At 35.6% G+C, this 17,322-nt stretch overlaps 1 protein-coding gene across 6 annotated transcripts in view; it reads left to right on the top strand.

Annotated features, from left to right (window-relative positions):
- MTRR (5-methyltetrahydrofolate-homocysteine methyltransferase reductase) overlaps positions 1-17,032 on the top strand; it is a 29,583-nt gene extending 12,551 nt beyond the window's left edge. For all 6 annotated transcript variants that reach the window (XM_057370783.1, XM_057370782.1, XM_057370786.1 and 3 more), the window contains 10 exons: positions 1,249-1,371; positions 3,006-3,159; positions 3,917-4,005; positions 5,700-5,880; positions 7,240-7,282; positions 7,708-7,894; positions 10,159-10,277; positions 11,147-11,239; positions 11,327-11,506; positions 12,446-17,032. In XM_057370783.1, coding sequence (XP_057226766.1) covers positions 1,249-1,371; positions 3,006-3,159; positions 3,917-4,005; positions 5,700-5,880; positions 7,240-7,282; positions 7,708-7,894; positions 10,159-10,277; positions 11,147-11,239; positions 11,327-11,506; positions 12,446-12,590 — 1,314 coding nt within the window. In that variant the 3' untranslated portion in view covers positions 12,591-17,032. The remainder of the gene's footprint in view (positions 1-1,248; positions 1,372-3,005; positions 3,160-3,916; positions 4,006-5,699; positions 5,881-7,239; positions 7,283-7,707; positions 7,895-10,158; positions 10,278-11,146; positions 11,240-11,326; positions 11,507-12,445) is intronic.
- The last annotated feature ends 290 nt before the right edge of the window (positions 17,033-17,322 follow it).

The following is a 17,322-nucleotide window of genomic DNA, read 5'->3' as shown; positions in this document are numbered from 1 at the left end:
CTCACATTGCAGCAGCAGCTGTGGTTATTTTTTGCCAAGCACAGACAAAGTTGGTGTGTTTTGAAATTCATCAAATTTATGTTCGGATGTCTCCAAACAGAGACTCCCTGCCATTTAAAGAAGGCCTGGTRCAGGATCTCTGCAGTCACTTAAATGGTCTTGTGTTGGGCTGTTGAGTCTCAGGGTTGCATTAACAAACTGCTGCATACTAATAGCAGAGCAGCAATGGTCTTAAGCATTTGTGGGAAGTGTAAGATAGTACAATTTGCTTTAAGTCTTGATTTCATGATGCCTTGAATTTGACTTGGAGGGAATACAAATGTAGACAGTTACCACAGTCCAACTGATGAACAGTGGCTTGATATAGCCCAAGCCATTAATCATTATGTCAAAATTTTAAGAGAGCAAAGAAACTTCCAGCTGTTGGTCTCAAGTGATTCTTTTGTCTCCTTAATTAAATAAGAAATCTTCAGATTAAGGAATATTCACTTATTGGTAGGAAAATTCTTTTAYATTTGACAGCTGTTACAGACATTTGGTATCRTTCCTGCCTCTTTTATTTTTGTTTGCATTGCTCTGCAATGAAACTTGCTGACTTCAGTGATGGAATGATCTTCAAGTATGATCTTCAAGTAACAACCTTTGACATATGTGATTTGGAATTATTCTTGGTGCCCATTTGTCATATTGGGGGCACATTTTTATGCGTGTAGGAATGTTGTTATGATGTTGTTTTGTAGTGTGGGGTTTGCTGATTAGCTCTAATTTCAAACTCCTCTTACAAGTTACCTGTGATAGTACCCATATATTGACCCCAAAGTCTTAAACTGTAAATCTGCAATGATGTAACTTCTATTCTTACGTCCATTCTATACACCTAGTAAACCTTTAATTAGGCAGGAGTTTTCTGGGGTTTAACATAAATGCCATTCTCTAATTGGCTATTTGCAAGGCAGTTCTTGAAAAATGAAACAGCTCGCTGCATTTGATAATAATGTAGGCCCATTAGACTGTTCAAGCCTACTGACTTTTTATAATTGAATATATGCCTGTTAGTGCTTAGATGGGATTTTTTAGAAAGAAGAGCAAAACATTCTGTGTATATAGAAGATTCATGTTTTTCCTTATTGTTTTGCATTGTTTTCCAAGATTRTTTTGTAAAAAAACTGCACCAACACCTGTATGTCACAGTAAGATGTCATAAAGCTGATTTGCATTTTTAGTGTACTTTTTTGTCATCTTTTTCAGAATCCACATCTGTCTTCACTGATCTCAGAGGGAAYGACCTTTGAAGTGCCAGTTACAAAAGCAGTTCAGCTCACTAGAGGAGATGCGATAAAAACTGCATTGCTCTTGGAGCTTGATATTGCAGTGAGTTGGTGATGGCTTTTTCTTTAGTGGGCTAAAATAAAGGGTGAAAAGCATGTGTGTTATGTATAATAACTGAGGGGAAAAATTACTTATTTGACTGTTTAAAAAGAAAAAATAGTTCTATACAATAGGATGTCAGCTTATGCTGATCCGTTTTGTAAATGTGAAGTTTGGTTTATTCACTGAAAAATAGGACTCCAGAAGTCAAAACAGGAACAAAATGTTAAGTTAATTTCTTTGTTTTTCCTTGGATATCATATTGACTGAAAAACCTTTATGAAGGGAATTTGCAGTGGAGAAAGACAGGAAATAATGAAAGTGAATAATCTTTCAGTTTATAAGTATACAACATGAAGAGTATTCAGAAACTGTATAGTAAATTGTGACTGTTCCTTATGGTGGGTAATCTACACAAGTAGTAATTTCACTGATATTACCAAGTTATAGGAATTGGTAGCTCTTGAGCACTGTTTCTGCCTCTGACATTCATTTGCTCTGCTTTGTTAACATRCTACTCAAACTGTCAACCTCAGTTAACTAGTCTCAGTTAAAAAAAACTGGTTTAGTTTCTTCAGTGAAGATCATATTTAGTATACTGGTTGGAAGATGAAAGGCAGGCAAAGTGTGCTCAATACTACTTTATAAGAAATCTTTAAAAGGAAAGTATGTTGCTTTTGAGTGGTTTCCCGGATTTATAGAATATTGCTTTGGGAATATTGTGATTTTTGGCAGTAGCTTCTATTGGACTCTCTTAGCCTAATCTGTCTCAATATGCATGGCACATCTTTAATCTGTTATAAATAGATTCTATTAAGTTTTGATCAACTGATTCTCTGAGCAACATGGTTTTCTGCATGTGTTTGTATGAATAAATGCATTCTGTCATCAGCACCCACTGAAAATGTAAGCGTTTTCTTGCCTGTTTCACGCTAACATTCTATCAGTCTGTGTATGCARGTCACTCACCTGATGCATAAGGGAAACATAATGATGCAAGTATCATTCTGCATGTTACTTTTAACAGGCAGAAGCTTGAGTAGCATTTCAGCAGGTGCACACAAGAATCTCAGGCAGCTAAGTAGAATTAGGTCTTAAGATTTGAATTTTCACTGTGGTCTTGTCTGGCTATATTTAGTTTTTCCTTCCAGAAAATAAAAACAATAGTAGTAATTTCTGTTAGAGTTCATCAAATAGTTTGACCGGCAAATTTTCTTTTAGTGATGTTGTATCTCTAAAAAATTGCATTGATTATGAGGACTTAATTTCTCTGCTCTTTTCAAACCAGAAAATGTAGTACATCAGTAATTAATGATCTAGGCTGATTATATAACACAACCTCTTAATACATGTTTATTTTCCTTCTGTTTGGGCTGCTCAGCAGTTCTCATTAAAGAGTGTCCAAATATTTAAACCAGATAAGGAAAGATTTTTTCTAATTAGTAAGGTTAAGCCTGGAAGGAAAACATGACTATTTCGCTTCTGATGTGCTCCAAACAGCAAAGTAGTAGTACAGAATAAAAGAAAATATGACTTAATRTAAGCACAGTAGTAGGAAGACAGTTAGCAGGAATGGAAATGCTGTTAACTGTATTTTGTGATGTGAATTAATAGAAATGCCTCATGTTTTGAAACAGGACACAGTCTTTGASTACCAACCTGGAGATGCCTTCTGTGTAATATGTCCCAACAATGCCARTGAGGTGGAAGAGCTGCTGCACATCTTGGGACTTTCTGAAAAAGGAGATGACTTTGTTTGTGTAAAGGTTAAGCAGGGCACTAAAAAGAAAGGTATGGAATGATGCACTGGTCATGGACCAGCACTCCTTTCTGTGTTGGTAGTAGTTGGTGTGCATACTTTTGAACATTTTTACCTTTAGTATGGGAACAGAGCTGTCTTTTCGTGGAGGCATGTTGGAAGTCACAGCAATGTGTTAAAAAAGAGAATGCATAAGAATATTGCTTCTGGTTTTAGTGTAGATGAGCTCTTGACTGGGAACTGCAGCCTGGCATTGGCGTTCATCCATCTCATCTTACTCTGTGCTCCTTCATGTTTATGGAGATAAGGCTTTAATCACATAACCTTACAATCCCCACTTGAAAGTAAAATCTCCTTGCACAACAYTGCCTGTCAATCTGTTTTACATCCTAAGAGGGCTGCACTCCTCAAGGACAAGCCTTAGAGCTGTTGCAAGGTGCCTTTTAAGGAGCTTGGGATCTGTTCTGTTGAGCCTTACCATGTCATGCTTCAGAAGGAGCTGCAGGTTCAGGTTATGCCTTGGACCTATGTGCATTACTCCATTCTTGCAGCCAGTGTCTTAATGGTGCTGCTGAATTGTGCCTTTATTTCTTCAGGATGGTGTGGGGCTCTTTGTTGTTCTGGTTGATAGGTAAATCAGTTCTCATGGTGAGATTCCCTGCGTCTTTGAGGGCTAGACAAGGTTTCTATTAAGTATGAGATATATGGTGCTACTTTTCTATATTAATAGATTCACATTTTATCTTTTTTGTTGGGTTTTTTTTTTTTTTTTTTCTCCCGCTGAACTAGGAGCATCTCGTCCACAACACATCCCTGAAAGAAGCACTCTCAAATTCCTTCTAACCTGGTGTCTGGAAATAAGAGCAGTTCCAAAAAAGGTGTTTATGTGTTTTTTCTTTTTAAAAGAAATTAGTAACTCTATGCTATATGGGCTTTTACAGGTCGGTCCTTGCTTTGTGTGTAGTTAAGATATTTCTTGGTGAATAAGGATTGTTAGTTTGTATGCTCCTGTTTGTACTTTACTCTGAGAAATGTCACTTCTCGTACTTTATCTGGCAGACGCTGCTGTCCTGAAGTATCTTGATKCATGACTATTCTGGAAGTAAATAGAAAAGTGTTAGATAACTTGCTGCCAGATAACTGGGTAGGCTGACTGAACGTGTGCCTATAGTCATTTTAAAGAAAGCATTCTTTCTAATCAGAGTAAGCCACATCTGTCAAGGTCTGTTGCTAAAAAGGCACACATTGCTGTATGCAAATATACCACAGWGTCCTTTACATTGGCTCCGTTCACCAGAGCATGGTGCTATAACCCTGTGTGGGCCGTTCACTTAAGAGTTGGAGTCAATGATCCTTGTGGGCCCCTTCCAACTCAGAATATTCTGTGATTCTGAKAAATTTTAAAGCTTTTCTTTTGCATTTCAGTAACCTAGCAGAATTCAAAGAAAGATTTCTCCTTGTATAATATTTGTTCTCGCAGCCTGTAAATATGATTTTCCTTTCATTCTGGGCATATAAAAAACTCAAAGCTTGCAACTGAAAATGCATCTATAGTTCTGTATTGTCAAAACACATTTTAAAAATAACTTTGTGTGAAGGATGAAGATAAACGATTGCTTGATTGAGTCTCTAAGGGAAATCAGTTTTTGGAAGGACCTTTTTACTCGATTTAGTGGATTTTGCAGCAGAAGAGAATCTTCCTGTTGTTTCAGCCTTTTCAAAACTGTATTTAATGGTTTTGAAAATTTGTCTCAAAAATAAGAGTAGGCAGAGAGTACTGACTGGGGAATATCACTGAAGCCAGTTTTTATAACCTGTCTGCTGTATTAACTGTTCAGCCTAAAATGTGCTTTATGTAGCTTCATACTCAAAACTATTGTCTGGAAGCTCAGTGGCTGAGTACACTCACATTACTTTCCAAGTATTCCTTTGTGAAGAATGTGTCATCTAATTTCACTTGGTGTTTTCTATCACTTTTCATTTATGTACTCTGTTTATTGTCACCTTTCTTTCTGGAAAAAAACTTGTAGCTATTTACATGTGGTTTTTACTTTATCCTACAATGATCAATTTAATTTTCCTTTTGGAAAAGTTTACACTACCATTATGTAGGCGTAAAGAATAGCAAAAAACTCCATAGCAACATTTACATGACTTATTAAATACCATACTTTATTTATAGCAATACCTCTTCTAAGATTTTTATTACCCSTTTCCTGGCTTCTGTAACTAAACAAATGGTGTTTTGTCTTGAATTAAGTTGTGTTGTGGAGCTGCTTAACTAAAGTGTAAAGAGCAATAAAAACACCTCAAAAATCTGAAATTTTGAGGGAATGGCTTGTGCCTGKTTTTTTGTCTCTTTCCCCACTCAGGCTAAGTAGGATTTCCTGACCTGCTAGCTTGTTCCAGACATAAGAAGATAAATAAAAAAAAAWAAAATTGGAAAATAAAGTGTATGATCAATCAACCTAATTCCTGTCCCCAAGGCAACTCAAGTTTTTCCCAGTTTTGTGACAATTTTCTGAAATGAACAAGTCTTTTTACCCTTCACTCCTTCYTTTCTTCCCTACAGGCATTTTTGCGAGCTCTTGTAGAATGTACGGGTGATGTGGCAGAAAAACGGAGGCTTCAAGAGCTTTGCAGCAGACAAGGAGCCTCTGATTACACACGCTTTATTAGAGATTCTAATGTTTGCCTCCTGGATTTACTTCATGCTTTTCCAAGCTGCAAGCCTTCACTTAGCCTGTTAATTGGTAAAAGACTGATTTAGATTTAATTAAATTTGGTCAATTTGGTTTTGAAAATGCATCAGACTAAATGTTCAATTTCCCAAGAAAGGGGAATAACTGTTCAGGTAACTGCTTTAGGAATATTATAGTTTCTATAGTGATCAAGCTGAAATTGTTGTTGGGCATCAAAGCTCTGTTCTACACTTTGTAGTCTTTGGCCTTCATTCTGAAAACCCTTAAGTTCATACCAATGCTTTAATTAACTCTGGATTACTCTTGTGCATAAAAAGTAMACATAAGGTGCTTGCAGGACTGGGGTCTTTATGAATCAGTTCATCAATTGCTTACAATTAAAAAAGCCATATTWTTGCAACTCCTAATTTCTCTGCCTACATGTTTTTTTCTTGCACTTTTACCCTTTAAAACACAATRGTTTTCCCAATATATTTGTATTTATGTAATGTCTAACACACTCACTGGGTTCCTGATGTAAAATACTGAAGGGATGAGACTACAACTGTAACCGTGTGGAATACATCTGAAATTACTATAGCTATTATTTTTCAAATCCAGAGTTTCTCAAWATGTTTCGTAATATGAGTCAAAGAAATTGCTTTCTGTGTTCTTGCAGTCATCTTGTCCACATTTACCAAAATTGCTGAATGGTCTTAGTGTCTTCTTTAAGCGATTGCACTGTGCTAGCTTTTCTTAACTCTGCCAAGCAACTATCTTATGTAGCAGAGCACCTTTAAAATATGTTAGGGTGTCCATGTACTGGTAAAAAGGGTAGTTCTGTTTATGTACTTATATATGTAGGTATAAATGTGTGTGCAATATATATATAAAAATATAGTGGGTGTCTTGTTGAAAAAATGCCCAGTAAACTCCTGTGTCTGTTGTTCTTTAGCTGAGATTTCAAAATTTCACATAGGTAATCATAGTGGTTTGAAACTGAACTGGCACATCTGCTTTTAGGACATATATAGGAAACTTTCAATCAAGGCATCTCTATTGTGAGAGCTTTTGTGCTCTTAGAGGAAAAGTGGGGGAAATTAAATTTCAAGCTTCACCTCATCTGCTRGTTACTGGCATCTCTTCTGTGCACCTTACAGTTGTTTTTATTTGACCAAGAACCCCATAAATTACCTGTTATGGTCTCATTGTATAYGATCCCTAATTGATGTTCCACAAAGTCTAAAACCCATTCAAAATAGAGTTGAAGTCTTAATTGCCTGTTTCTGAACCACAAACACTGAATGTTACTAGAATAAAATTACAGTTAAATTAAAGTACCTTGTAATCTGTTGTAGTGTAAACACTTTTTATATGATATTTTTATTGGAGTGAGTTGAATAAGTAATACTTTTTTTTTCTGTTCTTCAGAACATCTTCCTAAATTACAAGCCAGATCCTATTCAGTGTCAAGGTAATGAAATACTGAAATTATGAAGATTATTTAGGTACAGTTTTTTTTTTCTCATGTGTGTTTGTGTACATTATAATCGTAAGAAGAAAGAGGAGTGAAGAATAAAATGTAGTTGTAACCCTATTGCTAAAAACATTGTTTGACTATTTGACACAACATTTGTCTGGCAAGGCTTTGTTAATGTGCTCAAGAACAAGGTCACACACACATGAATCTGCTMGGAATTTGGGTTCCCTTCTGTAGACACTGGCCTCTGAGTCCAGCCTTAAGACAATTTCWCATTAAATGTAAATATTATGCAGTTAGCTGAACACTGAGAATTTTGATTCAGTTGATGTGGTTTGGGCTGCAGATGGACTTACTGCAAGATTGTAGAGCTGTGTCTGAGGTTTTGGGTTGTTTTTTTAATATTTTTGTTTTTGCAGTTCAAACTTGTATCAGCCAGGAAGGCTGCGCTTTGTATTTAATGTTGTGGAGTTCCCTGCCGGTGCCTCTAGACCAGTCTCACGGAAAGGAGTGTGTACAGGATGGCTTGCTGAGTTAGTTGCACCTCTACTGCACCCCTATGAAAACACTCTGGATGCAAAGGGAGAAAGCTCTTCAGTTGAAAAGGTATAAATATTAGATCTAAAGTCATTAGCTGTTTAATTTATGCATGACTGAAACAACTGAGGGTTTCTTTGTTCATTGCTGTAATGTAGTGCAAGTATTTTGGCAGCGTACACCTTAATTTTGCAGTTCTACCATACTTCCATATCACATGTTCAGAACTTCATTGCTAACACTAAACTTAAATTTTACTCTTATGCATACCTGAATTGTGAAATTCCCATTGCTGAAAGGCCAGAGTTATTTTTCACCCCTCTGTAGTCCTAAGTGTATCTTGGAGGATGTTTTCATGGACTAAGCTACCACTGTTTAAATGGYTGTGATTGTTTGCATTGCAAGACAGAGGCACTTGGTCATTTCCAGAAAAGGATGGCAGATAATAGGGGAAAAACTCACACTTCTTGTCAGGTCTTCCAGAGTTTGCAAAGGCCAAGTTACTGAATATGATGCAGGGGACAGTCATCTGTGTTTTTTTCTGATGTGTATCATTGACTGTTTGGCACAGTGGGTGCTACTAGGAGAAGGTGCTTCTCTCTATTTTTTTCACCCCTTTTCCTTTTTGTGGCAGAGGTTCTGTATAATTAATCGATCTCAAAGTTACTAAGTGTAAGCTAATTATTAAAATAYTGGGATTCTAGTATATAATTAAAATATGTGATATACATATCTTCTCTCAAAGAGAACTACTGACAGCCTAATCTATATCTGATTATGAAAAATAGAAACAACCATAGAATTCACTTAAAAGAAAACTGTGCCTATAATTCAAGGTGTCAATCGGACAGAATAGAAAAAACACTACAAGTTATCTTCATTTTTTAAAACTAATGCAAAGATTAATATGTGTATTAGATATCTTATTCCTGTGTTCACATCTGCTCTTTATTTAAATTATAATTGATTTGAACTTAATTAAAGATCAAACAAGAAAAAGAGGTGGCTAAAAAGAAAAAAAAAGTATTATTACAAAATGAGTCTGGATGAAGTTTAGAATTATTTCCATCTGCTGCACAACCTAGAATTCAACATAGATAAATGTGCAGCAATGCACATAGATTGCAGAAATATATGGAGTAAGAATACAATATAGATGAGTGTGATCTTATGCAAAAATACATTAGATTAATTGAATACACTTTGCAGTATAAATGTGTTTACTGTTTGCAGTCTGTTTTGAAAGAATGACCAGTTTGGAATCATTAATAGGGTAAATAGCCTCCTAACTCAAGTGTGGTTTGAAGTATATGTATAAGTATTGTTCCTCACCAACAAAACTTATACTATTTTTTCATCCTCATGAAAACAGGAAAATAATGCTCTTTAACATTGTTGTATCTGTAGTGAATTAGAGTGTAAAAAAATGAATAGTGTTAAAGCATTCAGATTTACACAGCAAAATTTCAGTAACTTGGTCTAGTRTCTTACTCATTCCTTAAAATTGAAAGTAAATTCAAATTCTTTCATAATTAATGTGCAAAATAAATTGAATATTTGTTTATGATTTTAATGGATGAAGCTCTGCTATGGCTGCTGTTAAGCGTTAAATAATCTTTTAGAATTAAAAATAGTCATCTCTTCTRTAGATGATGTTGGCCATGTCTCAGAAGATAGGAATGGAGGTCCTATCAAAATATGACTTCCTTTCTGTCACAGATATGAAAATTAGAATTACTGTTTCTCAGTGGGATTATAAAACATTTTCCAAGATATTTGAGCTGTTACATGCCTCCTCTCACCCAAATGCACTTTCGGAAATCATGTAAAACTTCTATGAAAATTAAGAAAGTAAGCTCTCTATCAGTAAACTTCAATTCACTATAAACAAATCCTGACCTCGACTGGATTAGTTTTAGATGCCCATGATGCAAAAAAAAGGTTGAGTTGCYTTTAATAGCAATAAACTAGCTTTACTTCCCTTTGAATGCCAACACCAAACTTTCCATGCATTCTGTAACAGTATTCCCAAATTTGTGGTGCAATCAATTTTCCTATTCAGAAACTCTTGTCTGTGTGGTTTATCCCAGCTTTCCTCCAGATGGATTAATGGGTTTTTAAATATGGTGTGGTTTTGTTTTTTATTCCAGAAACTTCTGTGAAATTTTATTCTGAATGTCTGTGTGGCATTAAAGATGAACTGTGAAGCTCAGGATTTGAAAGGGTGTGTGGATACATATGCTCTGTAAATATCCTGAAGGTTCTAAAAATGTCAYGGTATTTTCACTGCTTAAGAATACTCCTCAATCATCTTTTATCTAATTTAATTTTAGATATCTATTTTTCCTCGTCCAAACAATACTTTCCACTTACCTGCAGACCCRTCTGTCCCATTCATTATGGTTGGTCCAGGAACAGGAATTTCACCGTTTATTGGTTTCCTACAACATAGGTAGGTACCAAGTTGTTACTTAGAGAGCAGCCWTTTTACATTGATTAGAAATACAGCCTGAGGGTTTGAGTATAAATGCAGTTAATTTTTTTTCTCCTTTTTGTAATGGTGGTATGCTGATTGTAAGCAGTCTTACTAATTCTAAACAAGCATTGCTTGTGTGTCTTTGTGTTTTTCAAAGGAGTAAAACTTACATTTTCATCTGACTGTATTTGCTATTCATACTGCATAAATAAGAAATAGGGTGATTGTTATGTACCATCCTTAATCCTTAATTTTAATTCCAAATATACTTTTATCYCTCAGAAGTAGTTTGCATTTTATTTTAAAGTATAAAGGAAATCCGTCTCTCAAAATGTAACTAGAAAATTGCTGCTAAAACTCCTTTAAAGTAATTATTTCAGCATTATTTGAAGAAAGTCAAATAATTTTTCTGGTGACGTGGTAGTTAATAAATTGTTACTCATAAAATCCAGGAGGTATCTACACCTAAATGGAAAGCCTTCTAAAACTGCTGAGTTTTCCTAGGTGGTTTTACAGGGCTTCCAGTCAAGGATAAAAGGTAGTGATCTTCTTATTCAGCAGTCAGGATTTTTTTGTGAGATGTTTGGATGTGTCAGTCTTGACTATTCCAATATGAAACTGTCCAAAAAAAATTAATTTGAAGTTGATTGATATTGAGCTGGTCCAAAAGTGAGTAATCAAGAAAATCAAATAAGGAGGGTTTGACTTTGATGTAATGTAAGTAGTTTTGTATTTCTGCCAATCCAGATTTTTTTTTAAACACTGCTTTAAATGAAGAGTAGTTTGTAGATATTTTAGATTCTGCACGTGATAAATCAGGATTGGATTTTTTTTTGTCTCTTTAGGCAAAAGCTCAGAGAACAACATGCAGACTGGAAATTTGGAGAGACATGGCTGTTTTTTGGTTGTCGGCATCATGATCGAGACTATTTGTTCAGGCAAGTTCACTGTGTAACATTCATTTTGTATTCACRAGGGAATGCTCATCTCTGAGCCATTGCTAACAAGTTTTTATTACTTTTCAGAGATGAGCTCAGAAATTTTCTTGAAAATGGAACATTAACACATCTTAAGGTTTGTTTCTCGAGAGACTCTTCAGCTGCAGAAGTGGCCCCACCTAAATATGTGCAAGATGTCCTTAGGCTTCATGCTAAGGAAGTTGCCAGAATCCTGCTGAAAGAGGGAGGTTACTTCTATGTATGTGGGTGAGTAAAGTGGAAATGGACTGTTCAGAAAGAGAGTAGCAGAAATTTGAGGCTTTAGAAAGACTTCGAGCTGTCTGAAAGAAAGGACCAATATGATGCTGAGCTTTCCTGGAAAACCAGAGTTTCATCCCTATGTCTTTTGTTTTCCAGCTTGTAACCACACAGTTCCACTGATTGTTTTAGTCACTTATTATTTACTTTCTTTTTTTTTGTTCAGTATTCAATTGAGTTATAGGAGGTTTCAAGCTAATAGATTTCTCTTTAGAAAAATGAGCTATATGAAAAAATGTGGTGAGAAACTGCTCAGCTGTGAGATAGTAATAGTCTTCTGCTGTGTTCCAGCTTTGGGTGCTCCAGAATGCTAAAGCTCTGTTGTAGTAATMAATTTTACAGTGGGAAGTTTTAGTTGTGGCTGTTATTTTACCTGGAGGTTTAAAATTTTTTTAAAGTTTGTTGATAAATTGACAAACTGTTTGAACGTAGGGCCCAATGTTGATTGTGTTCTCCTGCAGTTGTGTCAGCTATTTGTATTAAAAATAGCATTATTAATAATTGAGAGGGTTGGTAGCATTTTTTGTTGTATTATTTTTTAATGTTGGAGCCATGTATTGATATAATAATAAAAATTCATTCAGCAGGTCCAGTTCTTCCTAAAAGAAACCAATTATTCTCTGACAGCTCAACTAGGGTTTTAAGGTTTTTTACTTATTAATTACAGCATGCTGAAAACTTTGTAGTCTTTGATTGAGCAAAACTCTAGTTACTGTCARTGCTCAGCTACATGTAAACTGTGAAAATCATAGTGTACAGTATAAAAGCTATATGTTTATTTGGGATTTTTTTTAGTGATTTTTTCCTATGTTGCCCTGCCACTGAAGCTATTGTGATGTGGAAAAATACACTGTTATGCATTTTCCTCCTCTATTTTTTATTTTTCAGTGATAAGAAGCACATGGCTGATGATGTAAGTGATGCCATAGTAGACATTTTACGCATGGAAATGGAAGCTGACAAATTGGAAGCAATGAAAATCCTGGCCATGCTTCGAGAAGCAAAACGATATTTGCAGGATGTTTGGAGCTAAATATTTAGCTTTTCCTATTCCTTTGTAATACAAAATATTTCCTTTCACACATATGTTTTTGACTAAAAGTTATTGTCAAAAGTTCTGTCTGTAGTCACACAAAGGTTAACTTTCTCTGTTGACCTTTCGAACAGGAATGTGAAACCTTTTAAATGACAACAAACCAGGCTGGCCTTTGTAGTGTATGGCTTTTTAGAGATGTTACATAATGGACTGTCTCAGTGCCTTGATTCTCGTAAGATAGGGCTGCTGTATGAACTAAAAACTTCTACACTTGTGCAGGCATAATTGTATGTCGACATTGCCTCATGTATCTTTTCCTATAATGTATACATAAAAAAGCTACAGAGTAAATATGTTACACACTAATYTGTGCACCAAGAAATACATTGCCGACTTGCCAAGATTTATTTCAACACTTCCTGAGTACTTYTGAGACTGCTTATATTTTTTCATCTTGCACAATGATGGTAACTGCCAAAAGGAGTGAATGTCCAGGATCTTGCACWTAAAGGTTACTGAAGAATTTCAGCTTCAAACTTCTTGTAAAATACTTAGCTTTTGCATCACATCGTTACACCATGTCTCAAAATCTGCAACACACCATTCTAATGCTTATTAGATCTTCCTTCATAATTCTTTCGCAATTGTTTTCATTCCTGTCTTTGAAATGTTWGTGGTTTAATTTATAAGCAAACTCACCACTTGCATTTAATTTGGTTGATGGAACAATATTGCATAGTAAATACTTTCTCAGATTRCTAAATTAACCTTTTTAAATTGAAGACATAGTAAAATATGGTGTTTTGAAATTAGTTGCCCTTACATATGGCCACCCACTGCAAAAATGAAGTGGCTTAAAGCAAATTATTGAAGTGTCTGGTCTTTCTGGCAAGGGGCATTTAGAGTATAAAGTGGTAGAAGAGTAACAGTAAGTCATTCATGCATCTCTTCAGAGCCCTGCTCTCTTCCCTCTGCATTTTCTAACTTCTGTACATCCATGTTGTGTCCTCAGTTCCTAGTCATGCTTAGACCTTTAAAGGTAAACTATGAAAGAATGTTTTAGATAAATCATATTTTGTTTTCTGGGGATAATTGTTTTGCTTTGACTTACACATAATCAGAACTACATCACTTACTGCAATTTTTGTGGTTTTCTAGAGATTACTAGTTAATTGGTAGGTCAGCTGAAGAAAAAAATGGGAAAATGTGGCTGATCAGTTGGAATAAAATCATATGTTTAAAGTGTAATGCCTGGAATTCAGATTATGATATAACCTGTGCAATGATTATTTAAATAACTTTGGAAGAGAACAACTAAAACTTTGTGCAGAACTTCAGCAAAGTGGTTATATTAATCTCTATCGAGTAATCTCTACAGAAAAAGCTCCATATGGGAGAGGTGGGTTACGGTAATTGCAAACTGCATTTCTTTATTTTGGGAACATAAAGAAAAGTAGTGCTTCTTTTTYAGAAGTACTCCAATTTTAAACTTCTATGGAAATGATTAAGACAATGCAAATGTCAACATTTTGCATCAGTGAATCAGCTTTACATATTTTTGAAAATTATTCATAAAATAAAGATCTACCCGTATTGCAGTAGTAAAGATAAATGTTTAACTACCGTCTTTTGGCTATGTTTTGTTTGGAAAAAGTACTTGGTATATCATGTGCATTCTCAGATAGGACTTAGGGTTTTCTGTTCCACTTGRAAGTTCTTGGAGATTACAGAATAGCAATGTTTTTCTGACTGCAAGTTGCAGCTTTCCCCTTACCTCTTACAGGTATTCATTTTCATGCCACTTGTATCCTGCAATACAGGAAYTGCAGTGACCATTTTGGTAATAGTGCAGGTCATTGCATGGTGCCCTTTGGGTTATTGACAGCTGAGTCCTTTCCTATTGTCTATTACAGGGTCTGATATACAGCTGGTATCCATGCATTTCTCCTCTCCTTTATCGATCCTCTACAAAATTAAAATATTTGGATTATTTAATGGTAATTAGTTATGCTTGTGAGCTTTARTATGATCTCTTAGAACCACAAAAAATGATTGCAGGTTTTTCTTAAATTTATAACTGCATGGTGCAAAGCCCAGAGCTCAAACAAACTTAACACTGTGTGTAACCTGAGGAGAAGGTATTTCTTTCAGTGACACTGAACAAGGAGAACTTTTGAGATACAAGAGTCACGGACATGGAAAAGGCCTGCAGTAGAAACTATGTTTTTCTTCATTGAATTGTGTCTCTCTGTAATTAGATAATGCTGATTTACTACTCCGGYGTTTCTTTTAGAAAAGCATCCAGAGTGGATTTTACTAAATTTCCTAAACCTAAGCAGGGGATTTTTTTTAATGTGTTCTAATTTTTTTTTCTGTTAGAGCAATACTATGTATGTGCCTTTTATCAAATTTACATAATTTGTTACAGAATACCTTTGTTATTTAAAAGAAATAGTGACGATTGTGTGCTGTTATATTTAAGAGGTTTGCAGCTTTTATGCTGCTGACAGGGACTGTTGATTTTGTGTAATCTGTTCCAGAGCATTCCTTATGGCCTATTTTCTCACTCGTTTTTTAATGCTATTCTGAATTTGTGAAGTAAGGTCAGTGTAGAAATTCCTCTTTTAAACTACAGTTTCAGTAAGAGGGTTAACTGTTCAAATTCTTAAAACCATGTCTGKTTTTTTCAGTTTGTTGCTTCTAAATTAAAGCTGACTTGCCTGCACCTGAAAGCAGTAGTATTGACGTGTTTCTTGCAACTCTTTTTGCTTTCTTTTCCTYCCCTCTTCTCTCCCAACTTTTCAGAAAATCTAGAATATTGGCAGAAATAGAATGAATGGGCGTTTTTAGTAGTTTCTGAAGATAATGAGCATTTTGAGAAGTTTCTTTTGAAAAATTACAAAGCCAGAATAAGAAATGCAAAAAATCACACAACATCACTCGTGTCCATTTTAAGGGCTGCACTTTCTGAATRGTACCTTAGGTATTGAATGGCACAGGGGTGAAGGATTGGGGAGAGGTTATTGGGCATAAAAGTACATGTTGATTAGGTCTCCAGGCAAGATAAGTTTGTGGAGTAAGGCAGGAGCTGTGTTGCAAACAGTAGTTTGTAGGCAATTTGGAAATAGAGAAATAACTTTTCCCTTTCCCCATTTCTGGTTATCAGCAACCATGATTTCTGATGAATCAGGRTTTTACACTAAATAAAATATTTTGTTCTAAGGAGGTTTAGATCWCTGAGATGAAGGTTTTTGACTACTTTTCCAAACACTGGCTTATTTAGTGAAGTTGGCTTGTCCTACATAAATACTTGTCCTGCCCAATTCTGTGAGCAGAGCAATGTCAGCTGGTGTGTTCTGCCTGTTGAATCTGTTTCACACAGAAGCCTTGTCCTATTTTTCATCAATCCTGGGGAATGTGTAGTGTATTGCTGTCTGCTTGTTTCCTTTGGAAGTTGAGCTCCAAAACCAGTTTTTGGCTTAACTATGTTCCAAATTTACTTTTAGAACTGGAAATGGGAAATAAGAGTATTAGTTAAAGTAGGTCTTACCAGTAGTGTAATTAGGAATAATGCTTATAAGTCTCTTCCTTTCTGTCTTTGGTATTTCTGTCATTCTATCTGAGGTCCTAAAGAAGGAAATGAAGAAAGCTTCCCAGTTTGGATCACTCCCTGATACAGATTGGCATGTATGTGTATAGCAGGGAATGTTCTTGTCCTCAAATTTCATCCCTGATATAATGCACTTCTAAATACATTTCAMAACAAACCCCCAAGTCTGTATTTGCCAAAACTTATTTTTGTTTGATCTAGTTTATCTGATGATGAGGCCACATATGGGAACAATATTTTGATATGTGTGAACCAGACTCAGATTTTGTAGCAGAGGCTTTGTGTCTGCTCCCCCCAGCCCTGATGTCACAAATAACTGCACGTGTGTGTATAKAAGCAGAAGTTCTTACTCCCGTGGCATCCTTTTTATTCTCCAGTTACTCTCCATGTACAGCTGACAATTAACACATCAGCTGCTGCTTATACTCAGGAACATGGTGCAGTYGTGTCATGGGGTTTAGTTGGTTTGCTTGCTTGGTTTTTTGGTATTTTTTGTTGTTTCCATCAACTGCATCCACTGGTAGCTGTTAGCTTCAGACACATCCTGCTTTTTGGGAGACTCAKGGGACAAAACGATTTCTGTCTTCAACAGAAATGTCTGTGTGGCTGTTTCTCCTGATGGAAATGTCTTCCTCAACCCTTCATTCTTCTGTAATGATTTTAATATATTTATCTTGTGCTTTCAGATTGTTTGGGTATTTTTAATAGGGCAAATAAATCATAAATGGTTTTGATTAACACTTTTAAGAGCATTTACTGGRCAGGTTATATTGTTCAGTTTTTATTCAACTGGTTAGATCATGACAATAAAAGTTGCTGTTCCAATGTATTCATTGTGAAGAAATTACGTTATTTCTGCTTGTTCTTTGCCATCATTCATGTTGCTGCACAGGGCAGGAGATGGCATGCTGAAGTTAGTGACAGCAGTGCGGGTTTGGTGTGGACTCTTCCATTAAGTGGTGGCTCAGTRTGCTCTTAGTTACTGTATTGTACTTGATACTCTGAAAATGCCATCTTTTCTGGAACCTGCCCTGAATGTTATGCAAATGCTTTTCCAGCAGTACTATTTTATGTGGCCTAATAGCAATTACTGCCACTATGCAAAGATGTGTTGTCACA

The sequence above is a fragment of the Malurus melanocephalus genome, unplaced genomic scaffold (genome assembly GCF_030028575.1).
Source record: "Malurus melanocephalus ecotype Western Australia unplaced genomic scaffold, MMel_1.1 scaffold_133, whole genome shotgun sequence".
NCBI lineage: Eukaryota > Metazoa > Chordata > Aves > Passeriformes > Maluridae > Malurus > Malurus melanocephalus.
This window is presented reverse-complemented; position numbering and strand designations above follow the sequence as displayed.